General features: G+C 33.9%; 1 protein-coding gene across 2 annotated transcripts in view; it reads right to left on the minus strand.

Moving 5' to 3' along the window:
• Nucleotides 1-332: 332 nt before the first annotated feature.
• The window catches only part of LOC149805848 (uncharacterized), a 51,458-nt gene continuing 32,687 nt past the window's right edge, over nt 333-19,103 (minus strand). Inside the window, exons 10-12 of one of the 2 annotated variants that reach the window (XM_089950572.1) lie at nt 16,962-17,124; nt 15,997-16,150; nt 333-624 (exon numbers count right to left, since the gene is read on the minus strand). In XM_089950572.1, coding sequence (XP_089806698.1) covers nt 16,027-16,150; nt 16,962-17,124 — 287 coding nt within the window. In that variant the 3' untranslated portion in view covers nt 333-624; nt 15,997-16,026. Of the gene's footprint in view, nt 625-13,709; nt 16,151-16,961; nt 17,125-19,103 lie in introns of those variants that run through there. The other variant, XM_089950571.1, reaches the window with a different exon arrangement.

Below are 19,103 nucleotides of genomic sequence, written 5' to 3' on the forward strand. Positions count from 1 at the left end.
TTCCTCAAGTTTCTCACAACCAATTTTTATTGACTTCATAGTTGCATTTATATTTGTGGATTGGCAGCTCCCGATTGATTCTGCAATTGATATATCAAAGGTCAGGATCACTTTGTCATGATCCAGCTATGGTATTATAAATAATAATGCAGACGATGTACAGTAACAAATTTTGAGTACCCTGTCAGCAAAACTGACAGCCTAAATTCAAATAACAACTCAAGATTCAATAGATAAAATTTTATAAAAATGTAATGGATTAAATAAATATATTCAAAATAAAGACTTAAATTTCTGCTCAATACAATAGACATATTAATTGATCTGGTTAATGCAGTTCCCATTTAACAACTTAATTAATTCTGAATGTTTACGATCTACATGTGAGAGAGTCACTATTCTTTGTATTGTCCCATCTACTCATCTGCTTCAATCTTTCTCTTCCTTCCTTCCTTCTTCCTTTCCATCTCTTTCTCCTTTCTTTGCCCTTCCTTATTCCTTCTACTTCTTCCTACTTCCAACTTTTCTCCCATCTTTCTTCCTTCCTTCTTTCTATCATTTCCACCTCTTCCTCCTTTCTCCTTCCTTCTACTATTGTGCCACCTTGTCCATGCACCCTGGAAGCTTTGGAAATAATACAACAATGAACATAATTTCTTGCATTCCTACCCTATCTTTCAGGAATCCATCACTCTCTTGCGGACCCTTCATTGAATTTATGGACAACCAAGGTCCTATGTACAACCACAAATCTGTGTTTACATAGCTCATACATGCCTTGCACTACTACATATAAATAATACTACGTCTATGAATATAGTAACACACTACATATAAATAATACTATGTCTATGAATATGGTAACACACTACATATAAATAATACTACGTCTATGAATATAGTAACACACTACATATAAATAATACTACGTCTATGAATACAGTAACACACTACATATAAATAATACTATGTCTAGGGCCCCGAGTGGCCGAGTGGTCTAAAGCGCTGTCCGTTACGGATCACTGCCATCTCACCTCTGTCTGCGTGGGTTCGAGTCGCGGATTCAGCCAATGTGGGTATGTGAGAAAGCTTGCCAGTAGCTTCTCGTGGGTCGGTGGTTCTTTCAACGGTTTTCCCAGGGTTCTTCCTCCACCATTAATACCGGCCGCCATATATGGCCTATCGTGTGCTGAAAAATGGCGTTAAACCCTACAACAACAACAACAACAACTATGTCTATGAATATGGTAACACACCACACATAAATAATACTACGTCTATGAATATAGTAACACACTACATATAAATAATACTATGTCTATGAATATGGTAAAACACTACATATAAATAATACTATGTCTATGAATATAGTAACACACTACATATAAATAATACTACGTCTATGAATATAGTAACACATTACATATAAATAATACTATGTCTATGAATATAGTAACACACTACATATAAATAATACTATGTCTATGAATATAGTAACATACATACACCATCTAAATATTGATATATTCCTATATGGGAACCTACAAAATAGTTAATGAAGTATCATTCATACTGCATGTATAATAAAAATTAGGAAATATATGTCTAACTCAGGTTTTAACTTTGTACAACTATCGATCTATGCTTACTACATTTAATAAATGCAAATCCACATCCTAACAGAAGCATTCTAATAAATGCAAATACATGTCATAACTCAATTAAACATAATTATAGTAATTGAAGATAATATAATCTAATTAATTCAAATCAAGTACAAAATTCGGCCAAGATATATGATCTTACCTTTCGAAGCTTTTAAATCCAATTCCAATTTTCCTTTGTGAGAACTGTTACCACAAATCTCAGAGCAGCTTTTATTTAGAATTTGCTTAAACACAGTTTCCCTTTTCTCTGACACTATGATCTGAGTCAGACTAACATGTCTGTACTCTTCCAGAATTCTCAGCACACTGAAATCTTAGTAAAGTTTTCCTACACAAATGATGCCTCTTCCTCCTTAAATTTTACATCATGCGCCCATTCTGTTTGAGCCCTTAACACAACTATATTATAATGGTCGTTTGAATTTAACTCGGCATCAACCATCCCACTCTTATCAGATTTAATACAGGGGGTATAAGAAGCCAACTATGCCTACTGCATAATCAAAGCTAATCAAAGGGTTATGTTCCTTTGAAGTAATCTTGGTGGTTCTGGAGGACTGCATATTGCCTAGGTAGAACATGCCTTTAACAGGTATATGTAAATTAAAAATTCTACAGTTTGTTACACACTGGATGTGAATTTTTGTAAATTTTACATTTGTAATAGCTATGCTCAATCTAGAGGGTCAGACATTCTTCTGATGGCTAATTTTATATAGTAACACTAATGAAATTAGTGTATTCAATACAGACTTGACGTAACTAATCTTTCTAACCAGATGTGATTGTGGTTGTTAGGTACTTCATTTTCACTTCATTGTTTATATAAATATCAGCCAAATGTAAAGATGGATTCGAATCCATTGTCCTAGTCATAAATACATTTCTTCAGTTCCATTGTAATCTATTTATTGCTCCCTCAATACAAAACTCTCAATATACTCCCACCCTTGTATAATATTGGTATGGTAGTGATTCAAATTTATTATTTTAATTTTGCTTTCTCATTGCTAATTGAATAATATACATTTTAATCATGGGCTAGTGAAAACCATTTATTAGGTGATTTGGGATCCTTATATATTCTAGTTTTGTCAGTTTGTTTATGTGCTACTGTATTATGATAAAATCTTGCCGAAATACCACTCTTGGTAAGGCACTCTCACTAAACAACAACAGAGTTATAAAAAGGGAGGACTGTACTAGGTGTGCTCAATCTCCAAATTTACTTTTTGCATAGTCATACTTTGTTTAGCCACTAACCACTCTATGCCTTAGCATATTCTTTCATTTTATTAACCACTCTATGCCTTAGTATATTTTAAATTTTACTAACCACTCTATGCCTTAGCATATTCTTTCATTTTACTAACCACTCTATGCCTTAGCGTATTCTTTAATTTTACTAACCACTCTATGCCTTAGCATATTCTTTAATTTTACTAACCACTCTATGCTTAGCATATTCTTTAATTTTACTAACCACTCTATGCCTTAGCATATTCTTTAATTTTACTAACCACTCTATGTCTTAGCATATTCTTTAATTTTACTAACCACTCTATGCCATAGTATATTTGAAATTTTACTAACAACTCTATGCCATAGCATATTCTTTCATTTTACTAACCACTCTATGCCTTAGCCTATTCTTTAATTTTACTAACCACTCTATGCCTTAGTGTATTCTTTAATTTTACTAACCACTCTATGCCTTAGCATATTCTTTCATTTTACTAACCACTCTATGCCTTAGCATATTCTTTAATTTTACTAACCACTCTATGCCTTAGCATATTCTTTCATTTTACTAACCACTCTATGCCTTAGCATATTCTTTCATTTTACTAACCACTCTATGCCTTCTTTAATCTATATCAACAGGATTTAATAGATTAAAGTGTATTTTGTTAAAGTTTATGGAGAGAAGAAAAACAAATCAATACAAATATTTATTGTCTTTCTGCCTATTACAGAAATAATATGAATACAAGAAGACCATAATAGATGTTGTGAATTTGGCAATGAACACACACATACACATACATACCTAGTGTTAAATTGACTAAATTAAGGATTCAATGGCAGTCTCTGTCTTGCATACCACATAAATGTACCATGTCTGCCTTAAGATTGGTAACAAATAGACATTAAGCATGACTAAATTACTGTTCAAAACTTTCACACAGTGTATTTCTATTTTGAAAATTTCTCTGACTTTTGCTAGGAAATCAGTTATAAACAGTATGGTGCTCTATAAACTTAGCAAAAATGTGGCAAGTCTGGCAAAACATAAATGTTGTCAAAATTAGATTCACACAGTGGGTTCGAGTCTCGGGCTCGACCAATGTGGATATGTGAGAAAGCTTGCCGGTAGCTTCTCGTGGGTCGGTGGTTCTTTCCGGGGTTTTCCCGGGTTCTTCCTCCACCATTAATACTGGCCGCCATGTATAGCCTATATTGTGCTGAAAAATGGCGTTAAACCCTATAACAACAACAACAACAAGATTCACACACTCTTCAGTTTGGCTGCAAGCTAAAACACAGCTCTTTGAAAATTAAAGAGGAATAACCCAATTTCCATGGAAAGTTGAAAACAATGTGCAATTTCAAAAGTGGATGGTTCATGTTTAAAAAATTAGGTATTTATAATTATTACCAGAAGAATAATTGTGTTTGAGAATCCATTGCAATCAAGATTTGTTAATATCATCCATATTGTGCATCAATGTCAGACCAGAATCGGTAGGGCCTTGAGTGGCTGAGTGGTCTAAGCACTCTCCATTATGGATCACTGCCATCTCACCTCTGTCTGCGTAGGTTCAAGTCTCGGATTCGGCAAATGTGTGTATGTGAGAAAACTTGCTAGTAGCTTCTTGAGGGTCATGGTTCTTTCTGGGGATTTCCCGGGTTCTTCCTCCACCATTAATACTGGCCACCATGTATAGCCTACTGTGTGCTGATAAATGGCGTTAAACCCTACAACAACCAGTACTGGTCATTTAAGAACTGATGCTGTTACATGTAACCTTAAACAAGCAGCATGTTCAGTGATTAGGTATTAGCACTTTACCAATACATACCGTACATTAAGCCAACAAAGATTTATCTATCAATTACTCACTGATGTTTTGCAAAAGATCCCTATAGCCTTTGGTCTTGAAAGTGATGCCTTTATAATCAAAGGGTTATTGCTTACTCAGAGTACTTGTAGCAGTTTGTGTGCAATTTCGATTTTAAACATAGCTTTAACAATTTTTCAGTCATATTGCTACTTTGTCTGCAGTGTGGCAATTTATAGTGATGTCTAGCACTGGGGCATCATGCTGCAGACATGTGGCATCATGTCCGACTCTGTCACATTATCCTGACACCAGGCTGATCAGTCCTAACACTAACCTTTTAATGCTGAGCGCCAAGCAATTCAGCTGCCAGTACCATTTTTATAATTCTCATATATGACTTGGCAAGGGTTTAAACCCGCAACCTCCCACATCCAAGGCAGATGCTGTAACCACTTAGGCCACTGGAGCAGTCAGCACAGCATTTTAACACCAATATACTCTTGTCAACTGAAATTCTGTAAGGCAAATGGCTGAATGGAGAATGCCTTTAATTACTTATTAAGATTAATTTGTTCTCATATTATTATTAACCAAACACATAAAATGTTGCCTTAAATGCCTTAACAAAGTTTTGTGTTCTGTAAAGGGGTGAAATTCTCACTCTTATATAATTACAATCTTCACAAACAATTTTCATGGCAATAATAATGTATCACTGCATTTCTGGACATGTACAGATAGATGTACCCGTTCTTACGTTGATATGACCATCAGCTCAGGAATAGTGAGATCAATAGTCAAGATGGCCACCATTGTGGAAATATTGGATGCCCAATAGGCACCATTTTCATTTAGAACCATCTTGACATCTTAAAAAGTATTTTAGAAAAAAAAAAAACATGCCTATAAGACCATCCATTCAGGAGGAGTAGCAATAAAAACAATTGTTAAGATGGCCACTTTGGTGGCCATATTGAATGTAGATCAAGCACCATTTTAATATAGGACCAATTTGACAACATAAGCAATCATTTAGTGAAAAACCACTGTTGATATGATCATCCTTTCTGGAAGACAAGATTTTCAGCAGGGCTATGATGGCAGCCTTATGTCAGATAAGCAAGATTTTCATTTAGATTTGACTTTTCAAGATGGCAACCATGGTGGCAATACTGAAGGTCAGATTGGCATAATTTTCATTTTGGACCAACTAGACATCATACAATGTAAACCCCATGCTGATAAGACTTTCCATCCAGGAACAGTAGTGACAAGTTTTTAAAGATGGCTGTCATGGCAGCAAGGTCAGACTGGCATCATTTTCATTTAGGACCACCTAGACATCAAAAGATGTCTTCTGGTGAGAACTGTATGTTGATAAGGCTTTTGTTTAGGAGGACAATACAAGATGAGATTCTCAAGATGGTTGCCATGGTGGCCATATTGGATGTCAGATTGATACAATTTTCATTTAGGACCAACTTGACATCATAAAAAGTCTTTTTTTCTGAAAAGTTCATATTGATATGACCATCAGTTCAAGAGGGGTAGCAATAGCAATTGGCGATCATACTGGATGTCCAAGAAGCATTATTTTCGTTTAGGGCCAACTGGACATTAGGATGAATGTGTGTGCAAAGTTTTATGGCAATCCTCCACATAAGTTACAAGGAATAGCAATAAAAAACATGTGTTAACGGACAGACAGATAAACAACTATGGTATGTTACCAGTAGACCATATTCACATAAGAATGCAGTATTGATTGAGAAAGATGAAAATTTAGCCAATTTGATAGAACTGAACTGTTTCTTGGCATAACACGAAGATTTAAAATACACAGCAAAACTGCTTCATAATTTTGAAATGTGGAGGAAGTATTTTAGAATTGTTGGTTTCTTACATCTTCTATCATTATTGATCATGTGACAGATGTAAGAAATATTGTCAGTAATATGCTTTGTTGTATGAAATTTTACAAGCACTGTAAAACTTATTGTGTGCCAATTTTTAACCAACAACTATACCAATAAGTTTAATAAAGTCCTCTGGAATATTAAATATTAAGTAATATAATAATTTCATCAAATATGTTATTAAATGTACAACAGTGACTGCACTTGTAAAACTTTTACAACCATTCTGCCAAGAACAAAGTCCGAATCCACTAAAAAGTGGATTTAAATCCAACTTCTTTGCATTGCATCCAAAAAATGATTAACTATAACCAGTCTGCAGCAAAGTAGCTTCATCATCATAGTTTTTTAACTCTGTTATCCCTCTTTCTTCTTATATATTTAAGCAAATGTATCTCCTCACCCAAGATCTGCCCCAGGAGATAGATCAAAATTCTAAACCTGTTGTGTCTGTCTACAGAATATCCCCATTCTTATCTAAAGGTCTGAAGTTGTTATCTTCATTGATATAGGAGTTGCAGCACATTAACTATATAGTCATACAAACACATCCAGATGATGAGTGGGACACTGGAATTCCAGTGTTCTCTCCAGGTCAGTAAACTTTGGGACTCTATTGATCCCCCTACACCTTCTCACCCTACTTCACCATAACTGGTGTTGCCCAATCACACCTTTGACTGCTTCGTTCAGACCACAACGAGGCCAGTATTTAAGATCAGTATATAAAAAAGATATTCCCCTCTTTTTCTTTCATTTAACGATAAAGGCATGCATAAAAGGAAAGTGACTAACTAGAATACTGAGGTTGATCTAGGGTGTGGATGGATATATGGTTACGTATGCACATAGATGCTAAAGTGGTCACAATCATGACCTTCTGCCAAGGAGATATCGACAATATTGCATTTCTTAAGACTTGTACAGTATGTGAATCCCAACTGTAACATATTTTTTTGTTGCAATAACTTGGTTATAGCATGATCATTGTGTGGCTCTGACATTTTTTAACAATTTCAGAAGCTGATGTTGTTGTTGTAGGGTTTAAAGCACATGATAGGCTATGCATGGTGGCCAGTATTAATGGTTGAGGAAGAACCCGGGAAAACCCCGGCAAGCACCACCGACCCACGAGAAGCTACTGGCAAGCTTTCTCACATACCCACATTAGCCAAATCTGAGACTTGAACCCACACAGACAGAAATGAGATGGTAGTGATCCGTAATGGAGAGCGCTTTAGACCACTCGGCCACTCGGGGCCCCAACAGAAGTTGATAATTGTTAATCTAATTATTACTGAACCATCAACAATGAAACCATCAAGTCTTTCTTTGTGTTAGTGTTCGATGCTTCCTGTGAATAATTGTTGCTCAGTCCTGGGTAAATAATAGCTCAGTCATCTGCCATACTTGACCAAGCATCAACCCATGCATAGGTCTTAAAAGTATGTCATCCAAATTTAAAAATCAATTTATTTATCCACCCATTTAAAGGAAACAATAGACCACCAATACCTACTCAATCAACCATTATACCTGTGTGTTGAAACGTTTATCACCTAATTTTAGCCATTGTCACATCCCTGCCTCTTATTCCTTTTATGTCAGAGTCAGAAATGCAAACAGCATCAATTCATATATACAAACAATTGTAATGGTAAATATATATTTTGTACTGCTTTGGACCACTGACTGGAACAAAACCATTTAGGCTGTTGGGGTGTAGGATTTGCTACTACATGTATAATCAAAAATACTACCCCATTTTTTCATCTGCAGTAATGCAAAATCCAAGTCATAAAATAAATTTTTTATTAATATGTCATTTACTTTATATAAAAAATTGTTTTAGAGAATGACTTAACTCTTTTTTATGAAGATCTATTGTTACCATGAAACTAAATGGTTACTACCATACTGGATCCAGGCAACCATACACAAATTGTTACAACTCTATGGTCTTAAATTAAGTAACAGGAAAAAGCAAAACTAATTTTGTTTGCAAAATTCAACCAAAAATGTAATTCTCAAAGTTAAAAAGTGAACATTTAAAAGGAACTTACAGTAATGTGAATCCCCAAAAATCCTAAACGATCTATCACAAGTTCAAAAGTATAGAATATTCTGAATGAATTTCAATATTGCATTTGCTGATGTACCAATGGTCTTGAATATGTCAACATGCCAACAGCCTTGCTGTTTCACAATGATATAATCCAGAATGTTTTTGAATGAGTTCACAATTATCCCAAAATAGTGTTTAAGTCCAATACTCAATAATTACTTTGTAATTTCAATAAACAATTTAAATAAATAAATCCTCTCAAATTATAACTGAACAAAAAGTAAATTTGATTCCACAAAGACTGCTGTTAAGATAAGATACATTGCAATACATTCCCACCTGACACACATCGCAACAAATTCCCATCTGACATACACTGTAATACATTCCCACCTGACCTACATCGTAATAGATTCCCATCTGACCTGCATTGCAATAGAGCCCCACCTGACCTACATCGTAATACATTCCCACCTGACCTATTTCACAATACAGCCCCACCTGACCTACACTGCAACAATTCAACCATCCCAATGGAAGATTACCCCAAACTATAAACAGGTTCATTTTCTTGAACCTTCTAAGGTCATAATCAAGGCAGGGTCTAGAACTAAACCCATGTAAACAGCCTATTTATAACATACTAACAAGGCAAAGAACAGGCATGCACCAAGACTCTATTCTCAGTCATGGACAAAGGTCAAGCACACAAAATAAATTAAATATACATACCAAACTGTACAAGTAATAATGTAAAGTATATTACAAGGTCAAGGAATTTACAGTTTAAGTATTTTTTTTCAAGCCTAAATACATGCTTCTTTTAAGAAACTTCCAACATCTGATTTATACATTTTAGTGTCAGTCAGAAATCTAACCCTTTGAACATATTCAGCAAATATGTTTCAGAAATATAATGTTTCCTAAGTAAGTGTGAGTGAAATAGCATGAAAAAATTTGAATTCTAATGGATCTATAAAAAGCCCCACAGAAACTATGCTTTGTTATGGAATTACATGTACTATACCATGCACATACCCAGAGTTACTTATGGACTCTAATAAAAATAAACAATCAGCATATAAAAATATAAATCAATTCATAGACTCAGCAGGGCTTAGGAACAAAATATAATTACTATCCCCACAAAACCAAAAGACCCAGTAACTAGCTAAATAAATTTAGAAGCCACCACATAAAAACCCATAACATATCATTCAATTTTATAAAAGTATTAATAAACAATTCACTTACGAAGCACCTATAAAAAACTAAGGAAACCGCAAAATTGGATGTCCTAGATGTCCTTAACGAACCGAGTAATCAGCTAGGATTCCGGTCCTAGATGTCCTTAACGAACCGTGTAATTGGCTAGGACTCCGGTCTCTTGCTAAATAAAGTATAAATAACATTCAATCTCTAAAAACATCAATTAATAAATAACTTAAAGAGGTAATATCTAAAAACTTATAAATAACATAACGTAGGAAACACCCTAAACACCTCGACTAGTAATACCATAATAACCTTGAAAATCTCTCTTCATACATGATATCTACTAAGAACATCTATAAACAGCATAGAACATCCCCCCTCCTTTTAGAACATTTTGAAAAAAAAAAAAATCGAGGAAACAAAAAAACCCAAAAAAACCCCGCAAGAAACACCAGGCAAATGCAACAAGAAACTAGTGATGTAAAGCAAGCAGGACCGTTCCCGAGCTCTCCTTCCAACTAATGACAGTCAACCATTCAACTGTAGGGACCTTTATGGACCCACAGACTGAAGCCAAACTATCAGGGTTCCTTGAATCCATAAAAGCCTGGGGGAGGTGGCACCATCCCCTTCCCCAGGAACAACTAGCAGGCTGCGTTGCAGTCAGAAAAAAGTGGCACATGCACAATTGTGCCCACGCCACTACAATTAAACTCAACAACAAAAAAACCAGATCAGCACATTGTTATGGAATTACATGTACTATTAAGGATATAACCAGATCAGCACATTATTATGGAATTACATGTACTATTAAGGACATAACCAGATCAGCACATTCTTATGGAATTACATGTACTATTAAGGATATAACCAGATCAGCACATTCTTATGGAATTACATGTACTATTAAGGATATAACCAGATCAGCACATTCTTATGGAATTACATGTACTATTAAGGATATAACCAGATCAGCACATTCTTATGGAATTACATGTACTATTAAGGATATAACCAGATCAGTTGGCAATTAATGAGTACTCTATTTATACTTAAGTTACCGATTTTCAAACATATTTACATGTATGTACCAATAAATGGTTTCTCTGCCCAAATAATATTTCAACATACAATAGTTTTTTCTGCTGACTAACTTGTTTGCCTGTAGCATGATATGGTATATTGCATGACAGTATTCTGTGGACCCTGTTCAACATGCTATAGAGGGGTTTCACTGTACTTTATGCATATTTATGGTCAGATGGACTCTTTGTCAGTTACACTGCCTAACTGCTGATGATTTTACCACAATATAAGATCTGTGGAGAACACTGTAATCCCCATGTTTCTTTGAAAAGCAAATGGATAATAATACATTATTATGTCCCGGTTCCATTGGATTTGGAGATTGATAATGAGTGTTAATTACAAGTTTTTCTTTAATAAAGTTCCTAAAATTTAACTTTAAATGTAAGCTATCAGGAGAAAGTTTCAATAACATGGCTATCATTTGCATGTTTTAAATCTTTGGCATATTAGTCATAAAAATTAATTCATGTAGCCCTGTGTTTTACTGGAAAAGCTTGATTATTATCTCACTGCCTCAGACACAAATTCTTTATGCAGAAGTGTCTCCCATCCCCACAAATTATGACTGTCTCACTATCTTAGACAACAAGTCATATTTCACCTGCAACACTCTTGCATGATCCACCAAAAATCTAAAATAAACATTAATGCAATACAATTATATGTCACTGTGACCTATATCATAGGTTTATGAATATTAAAGCCTGAAAAATGAAAACAGTATTTATTTTATTAAAAGTCCAGGCATCTTGTATACTCACTAAACAGTAGTGGGATGGCATTGGCTTTAAATTATATAATAAATGTGTTAAATGTTTTATTGTGGGATATTTATCTAAATGCAAAAACTTCCAATTCATGTCAAGGCCACAACCTAAACAAGAGTCCCTCGAAGGAAAAGATGCTTTACTGTCCAAAAGAATTTCTGGGAATTCAAGATAATTTTTGCATTTTTATTTGCTGATAAGTGTTAGAACCATCTCTAATATTCTTCAGCAAGATTTTTAAACTAGCCACTTTAGTGGCCATATTGGATGCAGAATTGATACCATTTTTATTTACAACAAGCTAAACACTATTAGAAGCCTTTTGGTAAAAAACCCATGCCAATATGACCTCCATTCAGGAGAATTACTGACAATAAAATTTTCAATACGTTAACTGTGACACTCATTGGATGTTTGCTCTTCTCAATCTTCATTTAGGACCAACTAGATATTATAATAGGTCTATTGGCAAAGACCTTATATTGATATGATGATTACAATGATTAGATGACAATGGAGGATATCAGAACTTTACCAGACAATGAGGATGAATTCTTGGACTTTGTACCATCAGATAGTGATATTTATAAGATATTGTGAATCACAAAAATGTGGCTTCAACTTTGATTATTTATTTGTATAATGTGTGGAATTAACACATTATGGAATATTTTGAATCAGTATGTGACCTACATGTATTATTGAATTCATGGATTTATCATATAAATGTATGCCTAAAATGTTAAGTATTATGGATTTTAATTGATTTAATTAGGACAAATTTGTAAGTTGTCAATTTATTTGTGACATATTTCACTCAATAATATAACTGTATTTTACACTATTTCATCTTTATTTTCCCCATCTTTTCATCTATCTATCCAGTTTGCCTTGTTTATTTTTCCAAAGTGCAACTCTGGAAACTGATGGCAACTGATGACAAGTCACTCCTTGCGACATTTCTGACTGCAAAATTCACTCCAACTTAGAGAGAAAAGAGAAGCTGCCTTTTTATAGCCCTAAATGGGGGGGGGGGTTACTTATAACTGAGTATATATGGTAACCATCCATTATGCTGACGTAGCTGTGGAGACAATACTGGATATCTGGGCATCACCAATTTCATTTAGGACCAACTAAACAAAATAAGAAGTCTTCTGGTGAAACCCCGCAGCAATATATGATTTTTCATTCAGGAGGGCTAGCAATAAAAATATTTTTAAAATGGCTGACATGACAGCCATACTGGACATTGGATGAGCACCATTTTCATTTAGGGCTAACTAATATCTCATAAGAAATATTCTGGTGAAAACCTGATGGTGATATGACTTTCCATTTAAGAGAAGAAGCAATAACAAGATTTTCAAGAAGGACACTGTGGTGGCCATAGTAAATTTCAGAGTGGCACTATTTTTGTATAGGATCAACTAAACATGATAAAAAGTCTTGAGGTGAAAATGACATATCAATATGACTTTCCACTGAGGAGGAGTAGTGATAATTAGATTTTCAGTATGGCTGCTGTGGTGTCCATACTGAATGACAGATCCACACCATTTTCATTTAGAGATCATAAGAAAGTCCTTTAATGATTACCCCATGTTGATATGGCCGGCCATTCTGGTGAAGTAGCAATAACAAGATTTTCAAAGACAGCCAATGAGATGGTTCATATGGGATGTCCAAGTGTAACCATTTTCAGATAGGAAGAAAACTGCCAATTTGTTCAGGTGGAGTAGCGATAACAAACATGTAATAACAGATGGTCAGACAATGGAACTTAGATGATGGACTCTAGTCTATAACCAATAGAGATGAAACTGTAACAATACTGTCAAAAAATTATATGTGTATCTGTGTCTCAGTTATGAACTGCCTGAGACATAAAAACTGAAAACAAAATTAAGCAACACTTAAAATGTATATAATTGGAACTTTATTAATTTTATCACAGTAACGAGTAAATCCATGAAACAATTATTATGAAAATAAATAATCTTAACAACACTGGAAACTAACCCATGGTAAACATAATGTTGGTCCTTGAAAACTCTTATATAAAAATAAAACTAGTGTAGGGACCTTTACTGGGAAGTATTATAAACTGAAATTAATATATCAGATTGGTACTTACTTTTAAGGGGGAAAAATCATTTTTTTAAAAACAATTGATAACTTCTATTGATATAAAATCCGATTATTATGGATTTGAGCTTTAGTTATCAATGCTCAGGTTTTCCTTATCTTACTTTACAAAATATTTAAAAAAAGACATGAATCATGACAAGGATCATATATAAATAAATTGATCTTTATTTCCACAGACTATAAAGCTCTAAAATAACAATGATCCTTTGTTGTTGTTGTTGTTGTGGGGTTTAATGCCATTTTTCAGCACACGATAGGCTATGCATAGCGGCCAGTATTAATGGTGGAGGAAGAATCTGGGAAAACCCCGGAAAGAACCACCGACCCACAAGAAGCTACTGGCAAGCTTTCTCACATACCCACATTGGCCAAATCCGAAATTTGAACCCACGCAGACAGAGGTGAGATGGCAGTGATCCGTAACGGACAGTGCTTTAGACCAGTCGGCGACTCAGGGCCCCACAATGATCCTTTGATTTATTATGTAACAGACAAATTTATTTAAGCATGTTGGCTAAGGAAAAATGAATATATATTTTCAGCAGAGCTACCTTATAAATGCACATGCTTGATGCCCACTACCAGCTCAAATTTGGCCTAGGCAACTTCAAATTTTCACTTGTCCATGGGGCCAAATCCAAAAATATTAATGGAAGTTCTCATCAGTTCATAATGTTTTATGTTTTTCAAGTTTTATACTCTGTGATCTCACCAAAGTACATATATCAGTACTTCAGTTAGGCTTCATTTATACATACCACATTCTTATATTACATAACTGCCCCCAGTTCCTTTCATCTACTGATAGAGTTTTTATTTCCAATGATATCCTGTCAAATTTTGTTGTTTCAATATTGTAGTCAATGTCAGTCCCACATTTTCAGTTGCAGACATGATAATGTAAATATTTTCTATTTCACGTGATTTTTTATAAATAGGGAATAAATATTTATATTTTAATTGTCATATTTGTACACATATGGCATTAGCTGATTTTCATGTCCTAATTTTGCCATGGTCAGGTTTGAAATGAGCCTAGCTTGCCCATTCACTTTGTTCTGACACATGTCACTGATTTCAAGATGACTAGGTGATAGGCAATAATTCTTAATAACTTGTAAAATTTCTTTGACAGGTTCTTGTCTCTAATGTCTAGACACCTGGAGTTTGTTAAATTGATGTACCAAAAATTTAGCACCTATATTTGATGTTTATCATCCACTATTGTTTATGTGAGACAACTTAGAGAGACCAATACACACTCCTTAGCAAATAATTAAATGGTTAAAACAAACTGATCTCAAATCATTCTCAAAAGATTACTTTGATGCACCAATTTCAACGTGGTATAGAAGTTTCAGCAGGCATGAGCTGACACAACACTTCACAGAAAAAAGCAAATCGTAAAAACAATTGACATTGGAATATTCAAGTGACGGACATGTTTTTTTTACTGGATAGATACTTAAATCTGAGAACTTTAGGCTGGAAAAGTAGATAATAAGTGTTATGATGTACTATTATTTAAAATTATTTTTTATTTTAGGTGTGATCTTATGTTGTTATATTTTGTAGCAACTCAAATCTCCCAAGGGCAAGTTCAATTTTCCAGATAGCTTGTGCAGTTGTGTCACTAATTTTAACCACATAAAAAATATTGTCTTCTACAACCACAATTCTACTTGTTTTAAGTAATTTTTAGAGAAAAGGGTAGAAAACCATTATAAACCTTTAGATTCTATTATCATGATTGAGTACATAAGTGGACAGAAATGAATAATAAAGGGTTCAATATGTAAGAGTAAATGACATGATGGGAAAGAGCCCATTTCAGGCCAGCATAAATCATAATTCAGGCAGAGTATACCAAACATGAATACAAATCTGTATACAAAGTCAAGTTGTATTTTCACAAGACCATTTTCTACTTATTGTTGTCACAAGCATCTCCAGCTAGATGCATGGAATGATAATGAAACAATACACATCAGCCAACTAATGCTTCTGAAGCAGGTAAGATCTTTGGATAGGTTTAAAATGTGAAAGTAATTTGCATACATTATTAATTGTCCTTATATGCAGTATTTGTCATTCATGGTCTGGATTACTTGGTTCTTCTGGTTCCTGAATCGTATCCTTGACAACCACTGGGCAATGTTTGTTATCCATTATTAAAAGGTCATAAGATGCTCTTAGAACCCTGATAAACTCACTGAAAAATAAAAATAAAAAAAATAAAAATATATTTTACATGATTAGGCCAGAAATAATCTGACTAATGTGATCTTGTTACTTAAGGTGTACTTCAGAATTAAAATATGCCACTGAGAACAGATTTTATTTTATTTTATTGGTTAATTATAAACAGTGAATTAATTACTTTGCATGGGGTAACATTTGTAGACTTAGTGGTTGCTACAAATTTAAAGATTCAGAAAAAAATAATCCTTCTGTGGAATCAATAGCAACCCTTCCCTAAATTACAAATTTAAGTACAATAAAAGTTTCATTTTCTTCCAAACCTTGAAAATTTACACCAAAAAATAAATTCCCCTTTCCTTTTTGGCCATCTTTCTCCTACCCCTGGTGGAATATTCTCAGAACCTTCTATGCACAAAACTACTAACTATATAACTAGTAACAGAAAATAAACAATTTGGACTCTGATCTTAAGCTTCAGCTTTTGTTCAAATAAGTGTTGAGAAGATAAACTAGTTATCAAATAATTATTGTATAATATTCTGTCCTCCAGCACATATTAAAGTTTTGACAAGAAAATAACAAGAAATGTCAAAGTAATAGAAAACTTGGACATATGACCTTTTGTTCCTACCTCCCACCCCCAAATTGCTTTCCACAATTTTCATGGTCTCCAGGGGAGGGAACTCAAAGATTATACCCTTAAACACATGGTAACCATATGGATGAGGAATCTACCTAGACTGATATATTTTGTCAAGCATTTCAGGAAGAGAAAAAAGTGTGTGGATAAACATAAAGAATGTGGTACTGAAAACAGTTACCTAGAAGCAGGATTCAAAGAGTGAAGTAAGGGAATTAACTCTTTTGCTGCTGTATCCATGGAATCCATTTGAATTTTATGATGCTGCAACCAAAACAGAAGATCTCTATATTTTTCCAGTTCTTTTCTTGACCTGTAGAACATGACCTTTGGACTCGGATGACCTACAACACAACATAAAGGCATATGAATAACATTTATGACTTTCCAGACTGAAAGAAAATGTTTCTTTTCCTTTCTCTTTTTAGGTATAAATTATATTTAAAGGAAGATATTATATTGTACTTATGAAAACAAGGATTTAGTAAACTGCTGTTGATAACTGGGTACAGATTCTGAGTAAAAATTATCTTGCAATATTTTTGTTCCTTAGATTGTTAATGCCCAAAATTTCTTTCACCAAAAACAAATTACAGCCAGAAGTTTTCCTAAACAAACTTTAAAGAGAAACAAATCAAGAATAATTTTCATCCTCCATTGCTTTTAATATATCTCATCATGTAGACTTGTCAAGCATAACTATATATTTGATATTATTCATCTGAAGCGTACATAGAGAAGAGATTACAAATTTCTAAATGAATTAAGAGTATTTACAATTGGTATTATAATTAATCTTTACACTCTACAGAAAACTAACATCTACCATTAAAGAAAGCATAGACATATGAAATAACTTTTTAAAAAAGTATTTACCTATCATATCATATAATAGAAAACCAGGCCCCACCTTCATAAAACAATTTTTTTTCTAGTAAAATATGTTTCTGCAAGAATACTTACAAAATCATAATACCTTATGAGAACAACTACTACCTTGCAAATCCAGCACACCCAGATAACATGTTTAGGGAGCGCTCACCAGTTATTATGTACTTTTGAGAGAGTGGCGTATGTAAGGCGCAGTTGTTTGCATTTGAAACATGCACAGTGGAGAGAATGTTGGCATATCTCTGTGCTTCTTTCATGTAATGTGGCTGATATTTCTTCAGATATTGTACTTATGGAAATTGTACAAACTAAAATGACTGCTCCCTTGTGCTAAAAAAATCACCCTGAATTAGTCTAAAGTACATACTAAAGTTCAGCTATTAAAATCGGGAAAATGAATTTTGCCAGATTAGACAATACCAGCTTCTGAAAGTGCAATGAATGAATTGCCAAACATATCAAATGTAAAAAAAAAGTTATCAGCTCTTTTGTATACAATTTACCTATGAATTTCAGGAAGTGAAAATGACTAAGTGGAGATAGCACTGTTTTGAAAGGTGCACATCTGGAGTAAGGCCAAACTGTATACTCTATAACCCATATTACACCCATCAATCATACACCAAAATAAAGGGAATTAAAGGTTCTTTGAACTATACCAAAGATATACAAGGTCATTCTTAAATAGCCAGTATAACCATGGAGGAAAGCCAGGGAAATTCTTTTTCTTTAAAATTCTAACCCTATGCAAAATATGAAACTGTACAGCACCACCTTATAAGTGGGCGAATATGGTAAGCTTATTTACAGTGTTTGATAAATAAATACTGTCTCAAGGGAGATAAGAAACAAAGCCACTTGTCATTTTATTAATATGTATAGAAGTGATTCCTAACTCAGCCAATCCAAGATATTATTGATATGATTGACCAAAAACCTGATTAAAAAATCCAGAATCTAAATCATTAAAGAGCTCAGCCAGTCTGGCATGAAATCATTTCATTAATATGTACAGATGCTGTTTTTAGATTATGTAAGGATACATACCAAAATCTGATTAAAATGTGTCCAGGAATACAAACTCTAGAATGTAAGCATCTCTACCAATCAGCTGTCAGATCATCTCAATAGCACATGCATAAATCATGCATAATAAAATTAATTAAAAATGTTAACAATTTAAAACATTCCAAATCTTATCAAAATCTGTGACAGAAACAATGCCTCTGGAACAGTAACAAGTAATTTTGGATACCAAACACAATGGACAATAGAGGCAAGGTCATGCCAAAAACTGGCTTTAAAGTCAGGTTTAGTTATAAAGTCATTAATTGTCATCACAACTGCCATGTGAAAAATGAAAGATTTTAAATAAAAATATGTTTTAAAAAGGTTTTTGGTGGAGGAGTGGATAGAAGCTATCTGATAAAAA

This window comes from Sinohyriopsis cumingii, chromosome 2 (assembly GCF_028554795.1).
Source record: "Sinohyriopsis cumingii isolate HCF-2022 chromosome 2, ASM2855479v2, whole genome shotgun sequence".
Lineage (NCBI taxonomy): Eukaryota > Metazoa > Mollusca > Bivalvia > Unionida > Unionidae > Sinohyriopsis > Sinohyriopsis cumingii.